Source organism: Pinus tabuliformis, chromosome 3_2 (assembly GCF_031772625.1).
Source record: "Pinus tabuliformis cultivar Carrire ecotype Pingquan chromosome 3_2, CPIR1, whole genome shotgun sequence".
Taxonomy (NCBI): domain Eukaryota; kingdom Viridiplantae; phylum Streptophyta; class Pinopsida; order Pinales; family Pinaceae; genus Pinus; species Pinus tabuliformis.
The window spans coordinates 648,903,905-648,920,679 of record NC_142302.1 but is presented as its reverse complement, the minus strand read 5'-3'; the positions used below and the strand labels follow the sequence as shown (position 1 = coordinate 648,920,679).

General features: G+C 36.3%; 1 protein-coding gene and 2 long non-coding RNA genes across 3 annotated transcripts; all 3 read left to right on the top strand.

The window, feature by feature from the left end:
* Positions 1 to 4,260: 4,260 nt before the first annotated feature.
* LOC149182306 (auxin-responsive protein IAA27-like) lies at positions 4,261 to 8,600 on the top strand. Its single transcript, XM_089416808.1, has 5 exons — positions 4,261 to 4,391; positions 4,498 to 4,644; positions 7,879 to 8,017; positions 8,103 to 8,164; positions 8,346 to 8,600. Exons 2-5 carry the CDS (start codon positions 4,542 to 4,544, stop codon positions 8,387 to 8,389), a joined length of 348 nt encoding a protein of 115 aa, XP_089272934.1. The 5' UTR covers positions 4,261 to 4,391; positions 4,498 to 4,541; the 3' UTR covers positions 8,390 to 8,600.
* LOC149182307 (uncharacterized) lies at positions 4,691 to 6,836 on the top strand. The gene is made up of 4 exons (XR_016257060.1): positions 4,691 to 4,938; positions 5,218 to 5,381; positions 5,551 to 6,077; positions 6,175 to 6,836. It is a non-coding gene; the product is annotated as an uncharacterized LOC149182307 (long non-coding RNA).
* A 283-nt stretch (positions 8,601 to 8,883) lies between the features above and the next one.
* Positions 8,884 to 9,397, top strand: LOC149182305 (uncharacterized). Its single transcript, XR_016257059.1, has 2 exons — positions 8,884 to 8,961; positions 9,143 to 9,397. It is a non-coding gene; the product is annotated as an uncharacterized LOC149182305 (long non-coding RNA).
* The last annotated feature ends 7,378 nt before the right edge of the window (positions 9,398 to 16,775 follow it).

Sequence of the window (16,775 nt, the reverse complement as noted above, 5' to 3'; positions counted from 1 at the left end):
TCTTTGAGGGTTCTCTGCAGCGAGAAAATATGAATGACTACCAGAATGAGGATATAATTGAATTGAATGCACACGGAGCTGAATTCTTTCCTATAATTCCGGCAAAAAAATCCAATAGCCTTGATCAATTAGCCCATCATTCAATGACAGCCCCCAATCCCATGTGGTTCCTGAGCTGAAGGTTTCCGCTCCATCCAACTCGTTTCCCGGGCTTTGTATAGAGAAAAACTCCGACAATAATGTTATCGATTCGGCAGAAGATGAAGATCATTCAATTGAGAATGGCAATGTCGAAATTACACCGATGCCTTTCGGTCCTGCAAAAATGGCCTGGACAAATTCACTTTGGGGTGTATTTTCTTGTAGTTGCCTGGGCAAATGTTTTGCGGCAAATCGTTGAAACAACAGATGGAAAAGGTCAAGCAACCAGTGCCGGCAATTATGCGACAGAGCAAAGACGAGAAACTATGCTATAACATTCTCAATCATATTTAGATGTAACATTCTCAATCAAATATGTATGAATTGAACCAATTTGCGAGCCAATTTAAATTGATGTTGTTAGATTTAGCAATCTAGATATGTACGATTAGTTGAAGATATGCAATGTTGCCAACATGTCTCTGTTTATTGAGGTAGAATGGTCAAGCAAGCAAAGCTGAAGGAAAAAGAGGCAATTAAGAAGAAATAAAGAAATGAACAGAAGAGATGGAACAGAAATGGCTGGAACAGGAACTGAAAAGGGAGAAGATGAAACAGGTTAGTTGAATTCTTATAAAAGAATGCAAGCTTTAAAAGATAATGTTTGGAGCTTTTACTAACATTTCTTATTGCAATTTTAAGAAAAGGAACAAGCTCGTGCTCAGAAGGAAGCTATTATTCAAGTAAGATTTTCAGGCCACACTGCTTTCTTTGATTGCTTGTCAAAATAGATTTGCATCATTTTTAATCCAAAAGTTTGTTGTTCTTCACACTTGGAAAACTTTTGTGCCTTACTAATTGTAGGAAAATTAGGAGAATGTCTCTTACAATCTCCTTGCCATTTCAAAAGATCATTAAGCTTTCACTTTGTTTCATCATAATCGTTCTCGATATAATCAAATCATTTATGAAAACATCAACCTATTTCTTTGTAGCTTGCACTTTGTCCAAATGATCACAAAGTAATTGTTGTGCGTGCTATAGCAGCTATTAGCATGCAATCTTTTGCTGGTTTTGTTTCTTCGGTGGTTGAATGATCTTGTATCAAAATTGGACAAGGAGGTTATGTATTTGTTTCTATTCTAGTTTGGGATGATCTGGATAATCTGTCTCTACATTTAGTATCACTTTCTGGGCTTTTCTTCTACCCTCAAATCATGTTATGTATTGAGAATCTTTATGTTTTCTTAATATAAATCTATGATGGTTTTTTCTTCTGAAAAAAATAGCAGCTGATTGATGTTTTGGGCTTCATGCTTAAATTTGGTGAGATCAATTACATTAGCCTCAAACAATTTTATTCGCTCCATCAAATCTTTCATCTCTGTCTCCTTCTGTTTCATTTCAAGTTGGAACTGACTCTTAATCTAATTGATTTCAAATTTAGTCTGTTCACAATCCCATTCTAGATGATGACTTTTATCATATTTTTGTTTGATCAATTGCTTGACCATTACTTCCTTCAACCTTGTATATGTTAGCATTAGCATAAGCTCCTATATATTGAGCCAATTTTTCAAATTCTTCCTTAGGTGTGGATGATCCTTTCAAAACTACTTCTAAGGATATTGTTGAAGCACTAGTTATTGACAACCCTTGTGTTTCAATTATCTTTCTTTTTTCTGCTTCTTTTCACTACAAATTTTTGTTTAAGGCTATAGAAGACTTCAATTGGATGCATTTCCTGTATCTCAAATTGAGACACATGAGAAAGTTCTGGAATCTTTTTAGAAGAAGGAAATACACTGATAAGTGTCTTAGCAATCAAATTAGGATCAGAGAGAGAAGTTTCTGAAGTGTTCACTAGAGATAACTCCATCTGCCACAGCTTGGTATCCTTGTTAGGAAATTTTGTCTCGGCTTGTTCATTGCCTATCTATTTAATAGGTTCTAAAGTTATGCTTTCAAATATGTGGGAATACGTAATAGTTTCACTACCCGTAGTCTTCTCAGAAATTATGTTTTTAGGAGGATCTTGCTTAGGAAGATCAAAAGGAACTTTTTTGCTTTTCTTTATAAGTGATTAATTTTGTAAAGGAACTATTTGTTTTGAGGTTTTTTGTGAAGTAGTTCCCTGTACTAGTAGGTTTTTAGGAGAAGTTATTGTACATTTGATTTTTCAGGGGAGATGCCTTAAGCTGAAGGGCTGAAGGATTTTGTCATAATTGGTTCTCCTGTTGTTTGTTGTAGACTTGATGGTAATGAAAAACCTCTATTATCTCTCAAAACTATAAAATTTGAATAATAACTTGGAGATTTCTCCTTCACCCTTCTTGACACTTCTTGATAACTAGAAGCTCCTTTAAATATATCATCATACATGGAATCCTCATGCAAATATTTCTTAATACCAACATTAGTAATAACCTTTTCAATCACTCTATGCGGATCATGAAGTTTCAAAGGAATGGTGGATAAATTCAAAGCATTAAAATGAATATTTTCCTTTTAGCGTGTTGAAAATTCACACGAGAATAAATGCCAATATAAATTTGGAATTCAAGACATACTCTTTTTGATGACCTTTTTAACTCAAGAGTAATCTCGGTTCCTACTCTCTGATAATCCACCTCTCTCCATAGAAGTCGGCCTGATATATAAAGGGGTAAAATGTGAGGTAGGCTGAGACAACCAATTACTCTTATATAAGTGAAGTTTTCCTCAATATACCAATAGCTAATTCTTTCGACAAAATCCATGGTGACTTGTGACATTCTAGATGGTTTCCTGTCAAATAGGGACTAATAAAACCAAATGATGACGTTATGGAATATTTGGTAGAAATGCTCATAATAATTTTCCTCCCATAATTGGCTATGGTAATTTGAATAAGAAGAGGCTTTACAGGTGTCCATTTCCAACCCATTGTTTAAAAAGAAGTAGTAAGACATATGGCATCCATTATATATCCAGACATATAGAAAGGGGAGTTATGTGTAGTGGTTTGGCCTTTTCAAAAATTGAGGACATGTTGTGCAGTATTATTTGATAAAATTTTGACCCAATTGAAAATCATACCTTTTGCATTTCTCTGGATGAGAGGGACCTAGTCTAGGGGAAAGTGTGAGGCATTCTTTAAGCCATAGAGTCTACAAAATATGACAAAATATAGTTAAAAGCGAATTTAGAGAGGCAATGGTATACTAGAAAATAGACTCTTCCTTTTCTTTACTAGGGTCTCTTCTCCATTCCTTTATCAAACCAGACAAAGATTTGTGTGCCTCTATGCATTCTTCTTTAACAAAACTCTGAACGAAAACATGATCGTACTTAATTTGGGGATTTGATAGTTTATACATACCATGAATATATGTTAATAAGGCAGGGGAATTGACATTGAAAGAGTTAGATTGTTATCAACTATGACATGCCTGAGTCTGCAGATACTTATTTGCACAGGGTTGGAAGGACTGGACGGTTTGGCACAAAGGGTCTTGCAATTACCTTTGTTTCTTCTGCTTCTTCATCAGAGGAGGATGCGCTGAAGCAGGTTCAAGATTGTCCTTTGGACTATGAGATTGATAGCGACATTTTTGGTAAAGAGTATTTATCAATATTTTTGTAAGCTTTTCTTAATCTGTTAAATATCTTTAGTTAGATCCCCGGGAAAGCCTTTCTGACTGCGACAAGGATAATGAGGAAGAAAAGTTGAGACAAAGAATTTTAAATCTGAAGAAGATGATGATAGTGACGGTTTTTTTTTTTTACCTAATGGATATCTTTATGAAGCTGAGGTAAATTCTAGAGAAATAATTATTTGATGAGGTTCTTTAATCAGGAGTACATAAAAGACCTTTGCCGTCATTTTAATATTTCTTGTTGTATTGCCCAAGTTTTCTTGGGGTAATTGAGGGTTCATCATGTTGTAGTGTTGCTGGAATTTACCTCAAAATAATGTTTTTATGGAAGTTGGTATATAAGTTGAGTGCAACCATAGTTTCTTTGGGGATGTATAGAGTTGAAGATAATTTTGTTGGCCTTGATCGTGCCATATGCTGTCCTAGTGTTATGACTGTCTTATATTTTAAATGTAGTCAAGAATGGTCATATCATCATTTGGTTCTTTTCAATGTTAAACAATATTTGGTTTGTTTTTCCTTACCAGAGCCACTGACATTTTCTGTAGCAGCCTGTGAATGCTAGGGTTGTATCACAATTGGAGAGTCAGCCCACAAACATAGTTCAACAAGGTTTACTCTTTATTCTAGCCAGAATTTTAAGTTTCTATTTATTCTTTTTAGATGGAATTTATGCATTTCGTTACTGTTGTTCATGTAAGCATATGTACATGTGTAGGTTGTGACCCTGGTGATGAATCTGTTGATCTTGGTGGGGATGAGATGCCTGCAACAAACTTAGCTAGTGTTGATATTGAGAAAGAGACGACAACAGTTAGCATCGAATGTAGTAGCTCACGCAGTGATTATGGATCTTTCTCTAGTGGTATTGTCTTTGGATAGGAATTGAGCCTTTTGATGTTTCTCAAGTGGTGTTCTGTTTTTGAGTTCATTCATTTACTTTGGTCATTCTTTTTTATCAGATTCTATTCTAATTTATGATTGTCTTATATTTTAAATGTAGTCAAGAATGGCCATATCGTCATTTGGTTCTTTTCAATATTCACCAATATTTGGCTTGTTTGTCCTTATGAGAGCCACATACATTTTCTATAACAGCTTGTGAATGCTAGGGTTGTATCACAATTGGAGAGTCAGCCCAAAAACGTAGCCCAACAAGGTTTACTCTTTATTCTAGCTAGAATTTCAAGTTTCTACTTATTCTTTTTAGATGGAATTTCTGCATTTTGTTACTGTTGTTCATGTTAAGATGTACATGTGTAGGTTGTGACCGTGGATCTGTGTTCAAATATGGAATTCGCTACCCAGTTTATGATAAAAAAGAAACACTAGTAAAGAAACAAAATTACACAAAACGCTGACCTATTTCTTCTATATTATTATTTCTTATACCATTGCCTTACGGCGTTTTCTTTGCAACATGTGGTGCAAATGCTAGTTAAATTGATTAATGATGAATAGCGATTCGACGATTGATTAAAGACTGTGCTCATCGTTGTCCACCGTATTTTCACCCAACCGTTCCCGGTTCGATTCCCGACCAGGTACATATTTGACGAAACGAATTTTTCACCAGGCGTCCCCAGTTCGATTCCGGACGAGGTACATATTTTATATATGTGTATGTAAGTTTTTTTTTTTTTTTTACATATCTTTAGGCCGATAGGCCTTCCTTTGAAAGGGACCTTTCTTCGTCCTTCTCATTCTGACGCTGACACCTGGCTTTATTCTCATCTGACACCTGGTGGAGTGGGCATTTTTTCTCGTTCAGGAAACGACTTAGCGGCGACACCATTACCTGCATATCGGCCTCAGGAGCGGAGGTATTCATGGATGCCGCCTCACTGACTGAGCCTACATCACGAACAAGCAGAAACCTCTTCTGGACTGGTGAGCCCTATCGCCCCTCGCAAGATGGAGAATCATACTAAGGGGGCATTCGGTGGGACATTTTCTTCTGCTGAGAATGGGCGCGCAGGGGTTGCACCTCGAACTGCTCTAAAGGGGCATTCGGTGGGACATTTTCTTCTGCTGAGAATGGGCGCGCAGGGGTTGCACCTCGAACTGCTCTCGGTGATATTACGAATGGGGTCGAGTCCTGTAAGGCTCCAGCCTCTGCGGTTAAACAGAAGAAGGCGCGGGGGAAGAATGCGAAAATAGGTTCTAATCCGAGATGTGAACTAACGGAGGAGGAAAAGCAGAAGGCCAACGCTAACGCTTGGGCTCGAGAAAGAATCGAGAGGGTTCAGTTTAGTGGTAAAGACATGGAGGTGTTGAAGGCAAAGATCGCAGAAGAAGGTATGTGGGTTTTCTAAGGCCAGTTCTCGTTCGTTGTTAGTTTGTGTTTGTTTTGCGGTTAAGGTTTGCAGGTGTTATATCACATTTCATATTTTAGGTAGATCTTTCATCTCCACTTATGGCAAGCCTCAGAACTAAATGACCCAGAGGGCCTGTTTTCCAACGACTGGACAGATGCTCTGCTGCAAATTGGAAATTCGAGCGTGGTGCTGGATAAGGATGCGTGTGCTCTCGAGGGCCTGTGCCTGTGTCGCGAAGATAGGCATTGTGCTCCAGACAAAGGATACTTTTGCAGGCCTGGTATTGTTTTTGCAGATGCACGGGTGTGTAGGTATATAGGCCCACGACCTTGAGCTGCACAAAAAGAAAAAAATATCATGTGTCCATTGTCTGTGATACAGATCATGCAGGTCTAGGCCTGAGAATTTTTCAATTCAAGAAGCATGGAAATTTTGGAATGACGACAGATACCATAATGCAAGATTTGCAAGTCTGTGTGAAAGATACTTGTCTCGTATTTTACCCCGTTAAACCCGTGATCCATCCAGAATAGCCAGAGATTGTGCTTCCCGATGTGACACAGACATGCATGAAACAAAACATGCAGTCACTGCAATGAGGTAAAGTTTGCAATTCAAAAGCATTAAAATAATACATTTCTGTTTTTCATCAGCCTCTTATCTGGGTATGATAAGATTGGCTTTTACCGAACTTGAAGTAATAATATATTGAAATAATGAATAGATAAATTTGATGTTACTTGGGATTATTTGTGATGGTAGGGTAGAATTTTTGTTATTTTTTTGGGTCTGCTTACAGTTCACAATGTACATCAGCTTTCTATCCTCTTTGGTGATGACTGGATGGATGAGTTTGCTTACAGTTCACAATGTACATTAGCTTTCTATCCTGGTTGGTGATGACGGGATGGATGAGTTTGCACATTTTCTTACCTTCCACAATTTTTTATTTATTATTGACAATGTGCATTAGCTTATTATTGACAATGTACATTACCTTCCAATCGTGGTTTGTGATGACAAGTGTGTTAAGAAGTACCATTGACTCATGCCCACAAAGTCGAACAATGTTAAGAAACCCATGGAAACCCCATGATCTCCCTTCATCTGTAGAGGATGGTTTGGTTTCCCCCCTACACAGGAGCACCCCAATACAAAAGTATCTAAGAATGCTATGTTACTGTTACTTGGGAGGTCTACATTGGTCACTGGCGAATTTTAAATCGTTGCGGTCTTTCTGCTTATGGTTTTTCTGCCTGTCTAATCCTTTAATCTTGGTTCCATGGAAATATAACGTTAGAATTGATGTTATTTTCCATTTCCTGCTGTATTTTTCTTGGTTTGTGACTCATGGTTAACTAAGTACAACAATTACGACCAGATATGATATTATCAAACTCTAAGAAAATACAAATTGACTTGAGCAGTCTCATGATCAGTTTGTGTTTCTCGCCCACTGTTTATCCCTCTTGCCTCTTTTACTAATTCTTTTGTTTTCATGTAGGCAACCACAGGCTTTCTGAAACTTGTCCCATTGAAATCAGTCTCTCCAGTTTACATCACTTTGACTGGTTCTAGGAATTGAGCTCTCATGAAAATCCTCCTTTCCAGAAACCCTTGTTTTTACTCACAGTATTATCTGATGGTCTCTGGAACTTGACTTAATGAAAATATAGAATGCTTGCATTATTATATGTTTAAGATGTTTGGCTATAATTCTAGACTCACTAACTGGACTTCTTGAGCCTTAAACTGATTTGCTTTCCTGGTCTGCATTCCAGTGCAGGGCAGTGGGCAGAGACAACCTACCAATCCATCGTCTAAAAATGATCAGCCTACTCTATTAAGTGGAACCGATTATGTTCTCACTTATGAAGATAATGAAGGGGTTCGTATGCTGGTTGGAGACGTACCTTGGGAGTGAGTATAATTAGATATGGAATTGTCTTGAAATACCAGTTCATATACCCAGCTGTTCTGATATCTAATCTTGGTGTTTTTGCAGCATGTTTGTGAGTACAGTGAAGAGGCTGCGTATCATGAAGAGCTCAGAAGCACGGGGATTAGGTACTAACATTTTCTGCCTTGTCTCAGTTAGAAGGCTTCTTTTGCCTATAGTTTGGGTTCATAGAGCTTCTTTCACTCAAAGATTGTCAAACTGTGGTATATACATTTTTATTTAACTGCGATGGTGTTTTGATACCTGCATATATCTTGATGCCAACCATTTTTCTGGTGTATTGAACAGCACCGAGGCATCCTCTGAAGCCACAGGGTCAAGTGACCCAGTGACTAAATGATTGAAAGCTCCAGTAAAGGGATCCCAAATGGAGGAGATCCCATTAGCAGCAGTGAAGGTTGGGGTGGTTTAAAGTGTGCGGGAAGGTAGGCAAGTTTTCATCAGGAATTGAAGAATTTTTTCTTGATGGTGGGGTGTAAAATACGATTTGAATATAATGTCAGTAAGAGTATCCAGAGAGGTATTCTCTTGCATGCATCATGACTTAATGGTTGTGTTGTATTATTTCGGCAGTTTTCTTCAAAGGCATACAAGAAATGCCTGTCTTCTCTCTTGGGATGTGCTGGAGGCATTGCCTTGTGACTCCAAGCACATTCCGGATATTGCGTGGCTTCTTTCTCTGAAACATGAACATAGACTAGGTTTTTTGCTTCCTTTTTCTCTTTTGTTAACTGACATGGGGAATGTTTCCCATCTCTGTACTTTGAGGAACTGACCTCATGTTGTTTGTATATTTATTTGTATGACCTATTAAAATATGGTTTGAGTTGGTGTTTTTGCAGCATGTTTGTGAGTACAGTGAAGAGGCTGCGTATCATGAAGAGCTCAGAAGCACGGGGATTAGGTACTAACATTTTCTGCCTTGTCTCAGTTAGAAGGCTTCTTTTGCCTATAGTTTGGGTTCATAGAGCTTCTTTCACTCAAAGATTGTCAAACTGTGGTATATACATTTTTATTTAACTGCGATGGTGTTTTGATACCTGCATATATCTTGATGCCAACCATTTTTCTGGTGTATTGAACAGCACCGAGGCATCCTCTGAAGCCACAGGGTCAAGTGACCCAGTGACTAAATGATTGAAAGCTCCAGTAAAGGGATCCCAAATGGAGGAGATCCCATTAGCAGCAGTGAAGGTTGGGGTGGTTTAAAGTGTGCGGGAAGGTAGGCAAGTTTTCATCAGGAATTGAAGAATTTTTTCTTGATGGTGGGGTGTAAAATACGATTTGAATATAATGTCAGTAAGAGTATCCAGAGAGGTATTCTCTTGCATGCATCATGACTTAATGGTTGTGTTGTATTATTTCGGCAGTTTTCTTCAAAGGCATACAAGAAATGCCTGTCTTCTCTCTTGGGATGTGCTGGAGGCATTGCCTTGTGACTCCAAGCACATTCCGGATATTGCGTGGCTTCTTTCTCTGAAACATGAACATAGACTAGGTTTTTTGCTTCCTTTTTCTCTTTTGTTAACTGACATGGGGAATGTTTCCCATCTCTGTACTTTGAGGAACTGACCTCATGTTGTTTGTATATTTATTTGTATGACCTATTAAAATATGGTTTGAAGTGCTTTCCAATTGCAAAGGTGATTTCACAATGTTTCTTTGTGAGAACAGCTCCAATGTGGGTTTTCTTTGTATGTGCTTTGGATGGGTCACGTGTGCTGATTGTGGCATTGCCATTGACATGTAGAGCTTCAGGATTGTGCTTGGAAGGGTTTGTCCAGCACATATTTCAGGTTGGATAGCTGGGGTCTCGGAGAATTAAAATGATTTGACTATTTTCTCTGCTTGGAAAATTCAAGTTGCCAACAGTTGTGTATAGCAAGTGCAGTCTTGTAAATCTGGTAGTAATGAGTTGCTGCTTGGCAGCTATGGACTTTCTGTACCTGTGGGTTACTTTTTCATTTATTTAACATTAGTTTTAGATCATGAATCTCCTTACTGTAGTGATCTGGGTCTAGTATACCTTTCTTTTTAGCAATTTACAAATCTTTTGTGGAAGCCTCTTTCTGTTTCTTTGAAAGGATAAGTGTTGCTGAATATGGTTGACTAGAAGTCTATTGGTATTTGCTAAACAATGAGAAATTATGATTGTGAATTGGAATAGCAGTGCCTATCTAATTGTGTACCAATGAGAAATTATGATTGTGAATTGGAATAGCTGTGCCTATCTAATTGTGGATGCTGAGTCTGACCCATGGTCCTCTGTCTCTCTCTAATCATGCTGTAAAAGATATTGTGGAGTATTTAACTATTGCCCCTATGTTTGCATGCATTATAATGCATCTATTAGCAGGTTTAATTTAAAGACATAATGTAGTGATTGTAACTACTGATTATAAATAACTAAATTATTTATATAATTATACAAAACATCTAAATAATGTCGGTTTATAAAAATATACTTGTGAAGAAATCGGATCCCTCTAGGCTCATGTTAGATCCTTATTTAAATTGATCTATGCTGGTTTTAAATAAAGTAGTCTAATAAACGTTTTTGTCTTTTTTGCTGGATTTAGTCGATATAATTTTTGGTAAAATTGTGAATTTTAGTTGTTTTAAATGTATTTTTTAAGGCAGAAATAGATTGATTCAGCTCACTGGAAAATTCGTGGGGCAGATTATACAGTTGGAACTTATGATTCCAAGAAATTCTTATCAAATTTTGAACAAAATTGATAAGAAAAAATGCCTAGAAAAAAACAAAATGTCTAACAATTAGAAGGTATCATTTTTTAACAGGTAAATCAATGAGAACTGATATATTTTTAAGAAACTGTAATTCACAAAAATAATGTAATATGCACAGCCTATTGTCTCAAATTTGTAATGATTTGATCATTGAATTGGCCTTTGGGAATGATATTATTTTACAGCAACATAATGCCTGTTGGTACAAAACTGTAGTGTGCTGATCATTGAATTGGCCATTGGGAATGGCAGGCTATAGAATGCATTGGAAATAGTATTTCTATTATACTAGCATAGATCTAGCTCTTCACATGCTTGGTGATGCATGTTAGAGTGTCAAGTATTCTGAGTTGAGTTATTTTAGTTTCATATTGTCTACATATGGCTCTTGGGCCTTTACTCGGATTTTAAAAGTAATATCATTTTCATTTTGGAGGACAGGTTTTTTCAGTCGACATTCTTTACTGTAAATTACAGCTGCTGGCTTATAATGTGGATAAGTTTAGGTCCTCTTCATCTTTCTGAAAGGTAAATGAAATGGTGTCATTGGTTGCCATCTGAAAGTTTTTGTTGCCTGGATATCAAATTTCCTCGTGGTTTACTTACATCAGCTGCTTATTTTAATAGATCAATGGAGACCGCATTCGTAAATGTTAATCTGTGCTTTTTGTTGGTTAAATGATCTGTGTTTTGCAATACGAGAAAGCAGGTTGGGCTCTAGAGCCCAAATGGCAAGATTCCTTCTACATTAAACAACAAAAACATGTCAGCATTTTACTCTTAAATCACATTCACAAACTTGAGTTTTATATCATTTGGATGTTCAGCTTTCGAAGATGCTCCAGACACTCACAATGGGTTGCACACTGCTATTACTCTGTTTTCGAAAACTCTCAATTGCTTAGAAATTTGCAGATATGGACATAAATCCAATAACAATATCAATTTACCATGTCCAATAATCTCAAGATTACAAATGATAAGAAACCATCATTACAGCCACCATAATAAAGAAATAAACTACACCTTGAGTCACAGGAAACAATATTTTGCAAAGAGAATAACATAAAAATGCGCCCTGAACAATTATTCAGAAAACTGAGGAACTGTAAGTAACTGTAATTCTTATCCTTAAACTTTCATCTTTTTCTTAAACTTTCATCTTTTTCTGTTATAAATGTGATGGTGGTTAAATGAATGTATAAGATTTTTAATATTTATGGCCTTTTCTTATAAATTTTGGTTAACAATTGTTGTACAGGAAAGCACGGTGGCGCTAATGGAGATGAGGAAGAAGAGCCACAACATTGGAAAGAAGATCCTTGTGGCAATTGAGATTAGCAGCAATGCCCTCCCTTGCGAAAAAAAGATCCTTGTGGCAATTGAGATTAGCAAGATCCTTGTGGCAATTGAGATTAGCAGCAATGCCCTCCCTTGCGAAAAAACTGAGGATTTCTCATTAGGTCCTTCTCTAGAGATATTCAATATTTGTCATGCTTGTATGAAGTAAGTTGGCCTCATGAGAGGTGCATAACACAAAAATGTGTACATTAGAAAAATTTCATTCAACTTGGAATATTGTTTGAAGTTCATTTTATAAGGATGAGGCATTGCTCACTACCAAAGAGTCTGAATTTGCATGATTGAGTCTGAATTTGCATGATTGAAAAGCGTTGCTTGGATGATGCTACATGCACATGTTTACGGAAGAAAACTAGGTCTATGTGTTGCTTGTCTGTCAAACACAGATGTTTAGATCTGATATAACTGCTACCATTCATAATTTGACATATGACTTGCCTGCATGGTCTGTCAGCATATATCCCATTGCAAGAATGTGGCATTCAATACTGCAAAGGTGAGTTGGTTTTCCTTGGTTGCATGAAGGTTAATTGAATTGGCATTGAACTGTTACCCATCTGGCAGTGTTCCTACTCATCATTTTGTGTATTGCATAATCATCTATCATTTCTAAAAAGTTCTACTTTTGTCTGGGATAATTTTATTGGGCTATGAAGGTGGTTATTATTACGGGTCTGATTAGTCAGGTGATAAGATTTAGAAAGCTCGTGTTTGTCTAGTGGTAGAGAAAATTAGGACACCAAGCAAAAGTTATCAAGCAACCACAAATATGGTGTTAATATTTAGAAAAAGCGTAGTTATCACACGAAGCAACAGTGTGTGCTTTTGTTAAATATTTGCAACCAAGTGATTAAGAAAGTTGAGGTAAACTCTCTTGCTGATTCATCATTGTATCACCTTTTATTGAGTACTTGCCACACTCCCTTTCCTGGTTTTTTTGTTTTGTCCAGTATATGTTGGTTGATTATTGTTCTGCTAATACTGTTGTCAATCTAGGAGTGTATCAGTAGTGAGTTTGTGCATTTCCAAACGTCTGCCTTGCAATTTTGAGATGCAGTACTGCAAATTCACATTTTTGGAGTTGATTGGGTTTATCTCTTATGTTTTTGTTATGTTTTTTTGTTGGGATTTTGGAATCAAATGAGTGGGCTTTTTGTCCATTATTTCGCTCTCTTTAAAAAGACTTCTATGAACGCTTTCTCATCCAATTGCACAAACCTATTTTTTGGTTCATCTATATAAATGATACTAAATGAAATTTATGAAAAGCAACTTACAATTAGTTAATGTTTTAGTTATAGTGTGAACCACCAATGTAAGTGATTTGTTTTAATATTTGCAAATCTAATTCCCCGCTTTTCAATTACCATGTAAAACACTGTAATTTACTTTTCCGCTGGTACATGCTGGTCATCGTGGTTAGTGCCTTCGTCACTACTGAGCTTTATATATGCTTGCCTATCTATATAGGTTTCCTTCTTTTACTAATCCTATCGGCCTCTCTTTGTACCTTTTGGGACAATTGCTAGTTTATACTGACAAAATTAATGTAAAATAATGAGAGAATAAATACTTGTATAATAGTAATCTAGATATATAATAATAGTATTAATGATTCAAATAAAGAGTATTTGTCTTGAATTGGAGTCTTTTCTATCATATACTTATCATTTCACATTAAAATGAAGTAAATTAATATATACATCACAAGAAAAACATAGATTGGTTTTCATAGCATATTCTTATTAACCACAAGCTTGGATGTTCCAACCCTTATAAAGTTAAATTAAATTTTTGACCATAAGATATTATGGATTTTATTAAGAAACATTCTATATAGTATAATCATTGGTTTTGTGTTTTAACTTCCCAAAGTGAAAGTTGATAGTAGCAAACCCTTTTTTTGTCTTTTGTTTCTATTATCTTTTCTCATTTGCTTTACTCATGGGCTCCACCAAATCATTTTTCTTTTTCAAACCTTCTTTTCATTACCATTCATTCAAAAGAACATGTTCATAGATACTCAACAGGTGTAGTCATCATGTTTATATGTTAAAAAGAAAAATACATATGCACCCATTTATGGTGACTATTGGCTATTTCAAATAACTCAATATGTATATTTTAAAAATCTCAAGTGGACATCATTCCAAAGATCTCCTATCTTTCAAATGATATTCCCATCAAAATCTTTTCACATATGGCCATTAACCACTTTCAAAATATATATCCAACATATTGTTAGACCTTTTCAAAATAAACTTTTTCTAATCCCTATATTAGGTCAATGAGAAAATTTGAAAAAAAAATGGTTACTCCTAATATACTCATATGGCTAACTTGAAAAATTATCATTTAATTATCCATCGTAAACCATTGGGCAAATCCTAGAAATCTACATTTGAAACAAAAAAGAATCCCATAAGTCTTCTTTCATGATTTTCATCAACCACTTTTAAAAGGAAATATTTGAGTCCTTAATTCTCATAATCCATTAAACCAATTCAAAATAAATGTTTTAATTGCATTTAATTGGCCACCTTGAAAGAATAAGACTTGAACAATCCCAAAAAGCCATCAATTCTTCTCATAAAATAATCTTCAAGTGTCCCCAGTCGATTATCAGACTAGTTCAAAAGAACAACATTTGAATGTCTCCAAAGAACATGTGAATAACCCCAATAACCATAAGTTCTAGCAATAAGTATGTTTTACTATTTTTAAGAGAAAACGAGTTTGTAGAAGAGTTAGTAAGAGATAAGGCATCACTAGAGGAGTGTACTAAGAAATAGAAACAACTAGAAGAGTTGCTACAGGAATACAAGTATGTGTTCTAGGAGCCTAAAGGGCTACCACCGAAGAGGGAAGTGGAGCATGGGATCTAGCTATTGCTAAACTCCTCATTAAAAAATATTGGGTTGTATAGGTAGTTTTTTATAGAAGCAAGTGAGGTGAAGAAAACTTGTAGAAAATATTGGAACAAGGTGTCATTCAAATGAGTAGATAACCATGTGGGTCAACCATCATTATAGTGACAAAAAAGGATGGGACTTGGTGAATGTGTATAGATTATGGGGCATTGAAAAAAATTATAGTTAAGAACAAGTAACCATACCCAAAATAGATGGTATGCTAGATTCATTGCAGTAAGAGAAATGCTTCGCCAAGTTTGACTTGAAGTTTGAATATTAGTAGGTTCCAATCAAAGTAGAAGATACCTAGAAAACCACCTTCAAAACCAAGCATAGTTTCTATGAGTGGTTATCCATGCCATTCAACCATGCAATGCACCAGCTACATTTATGACGTTAATGAATAATATGTTGCACCATTTCATAGATTCATTTGTCATTATCTATTTGGATGATATATTGGTATATAGTGCTACTTGGGAAGAGCATGTATCAGATTTGATACAAGTGTTGGAGACATTAAAGAAGCACCAATTTCTAGCAAATCTCAAGAAGTGTGAGTTTTCACAAAAATCTTTGGTGTATCTGGGGTATTTGATAGGTGGAGGAGAGTTGAAGATAGATCCTGCTAAGATGAAGGGCACCATGAAATGGCCAGTGTCAAATAATGTTTTTGAGATTAGGATTTTCATTGAAGTTCTACAGTAACTAGGGAGATTCATAGCCTCACGTTTTAGTAGCAGCAACACCACTCCACACCATAATAATAACTGGAAAGAGTTTACAGTGAGGAGAAGCTCGGAAAAGGACCTTCAACAAGATAAAGAGGAAGATCAGTCAAGCATTGATTCTAGAATTACCAAACTTGCAACATGATCCAGGTGGATGTTGATGGCCACCGGCCCATTCCACTTGGATCCTCACTATTGTTTCTTTTCAATTTCCTTAATTATAGCACAACTTACTATTTTTGACATTTTTTCGAGTCCTAAACTTCTGGAGCCATTTTAAGGGACTAAAACACAGTTTTAGGGAAAATAGATATTTTTGAAGCGAGGTATTATGATAGCCAAACAGAGATCGTATGCCAAAGTTGCGACCTCAGGAAGTTGATGTACAAATTGACCCAAACGGGGCCCACAGTTTTAGCGCTTCATCTCCTAGAGTTGGGTTTTTTGATGTTTAGTGTTTTCCATTGTTTCTCAATAATAAATAGGCCTTTAAGCCTCTTTATAACACAGTTCAGAGGCATGTAGCTGCCACATCTCTTCTCAGAGATAAGCTACCATTGATCAGGCTAGTTTATTTCCATTTCTGTATGTAAGCATATTTCAATGCTTTGATATTAATGAAATGAAGTTTTATTTTTTCTTCGTCTTTGTGATTATGTGTATATATATATATTTTGTTGTATTGCTGCATAAGTTTGGATTAATGGTATCCGAGCAGTCTACTCTTTCTCTGTTTTTCTTTGCATGTCCCCAACATTGTCAGGGTATAACGAGTTAGGGCTCAAACTGGTTGAACCTTTGCAGACCAGCCTCGCAAACCCCGGCTACCTCCCATGGTGGAAGAATAGAAAGACGAGGGGGCAGGAGATCCTTTCAAAATGTTGCTCAAGGAAGCCCTTGAGCGACAAAGGAATGCAATGATGGATAACATTGCACAGATCCTTTGGCGGCTACCCATAGGC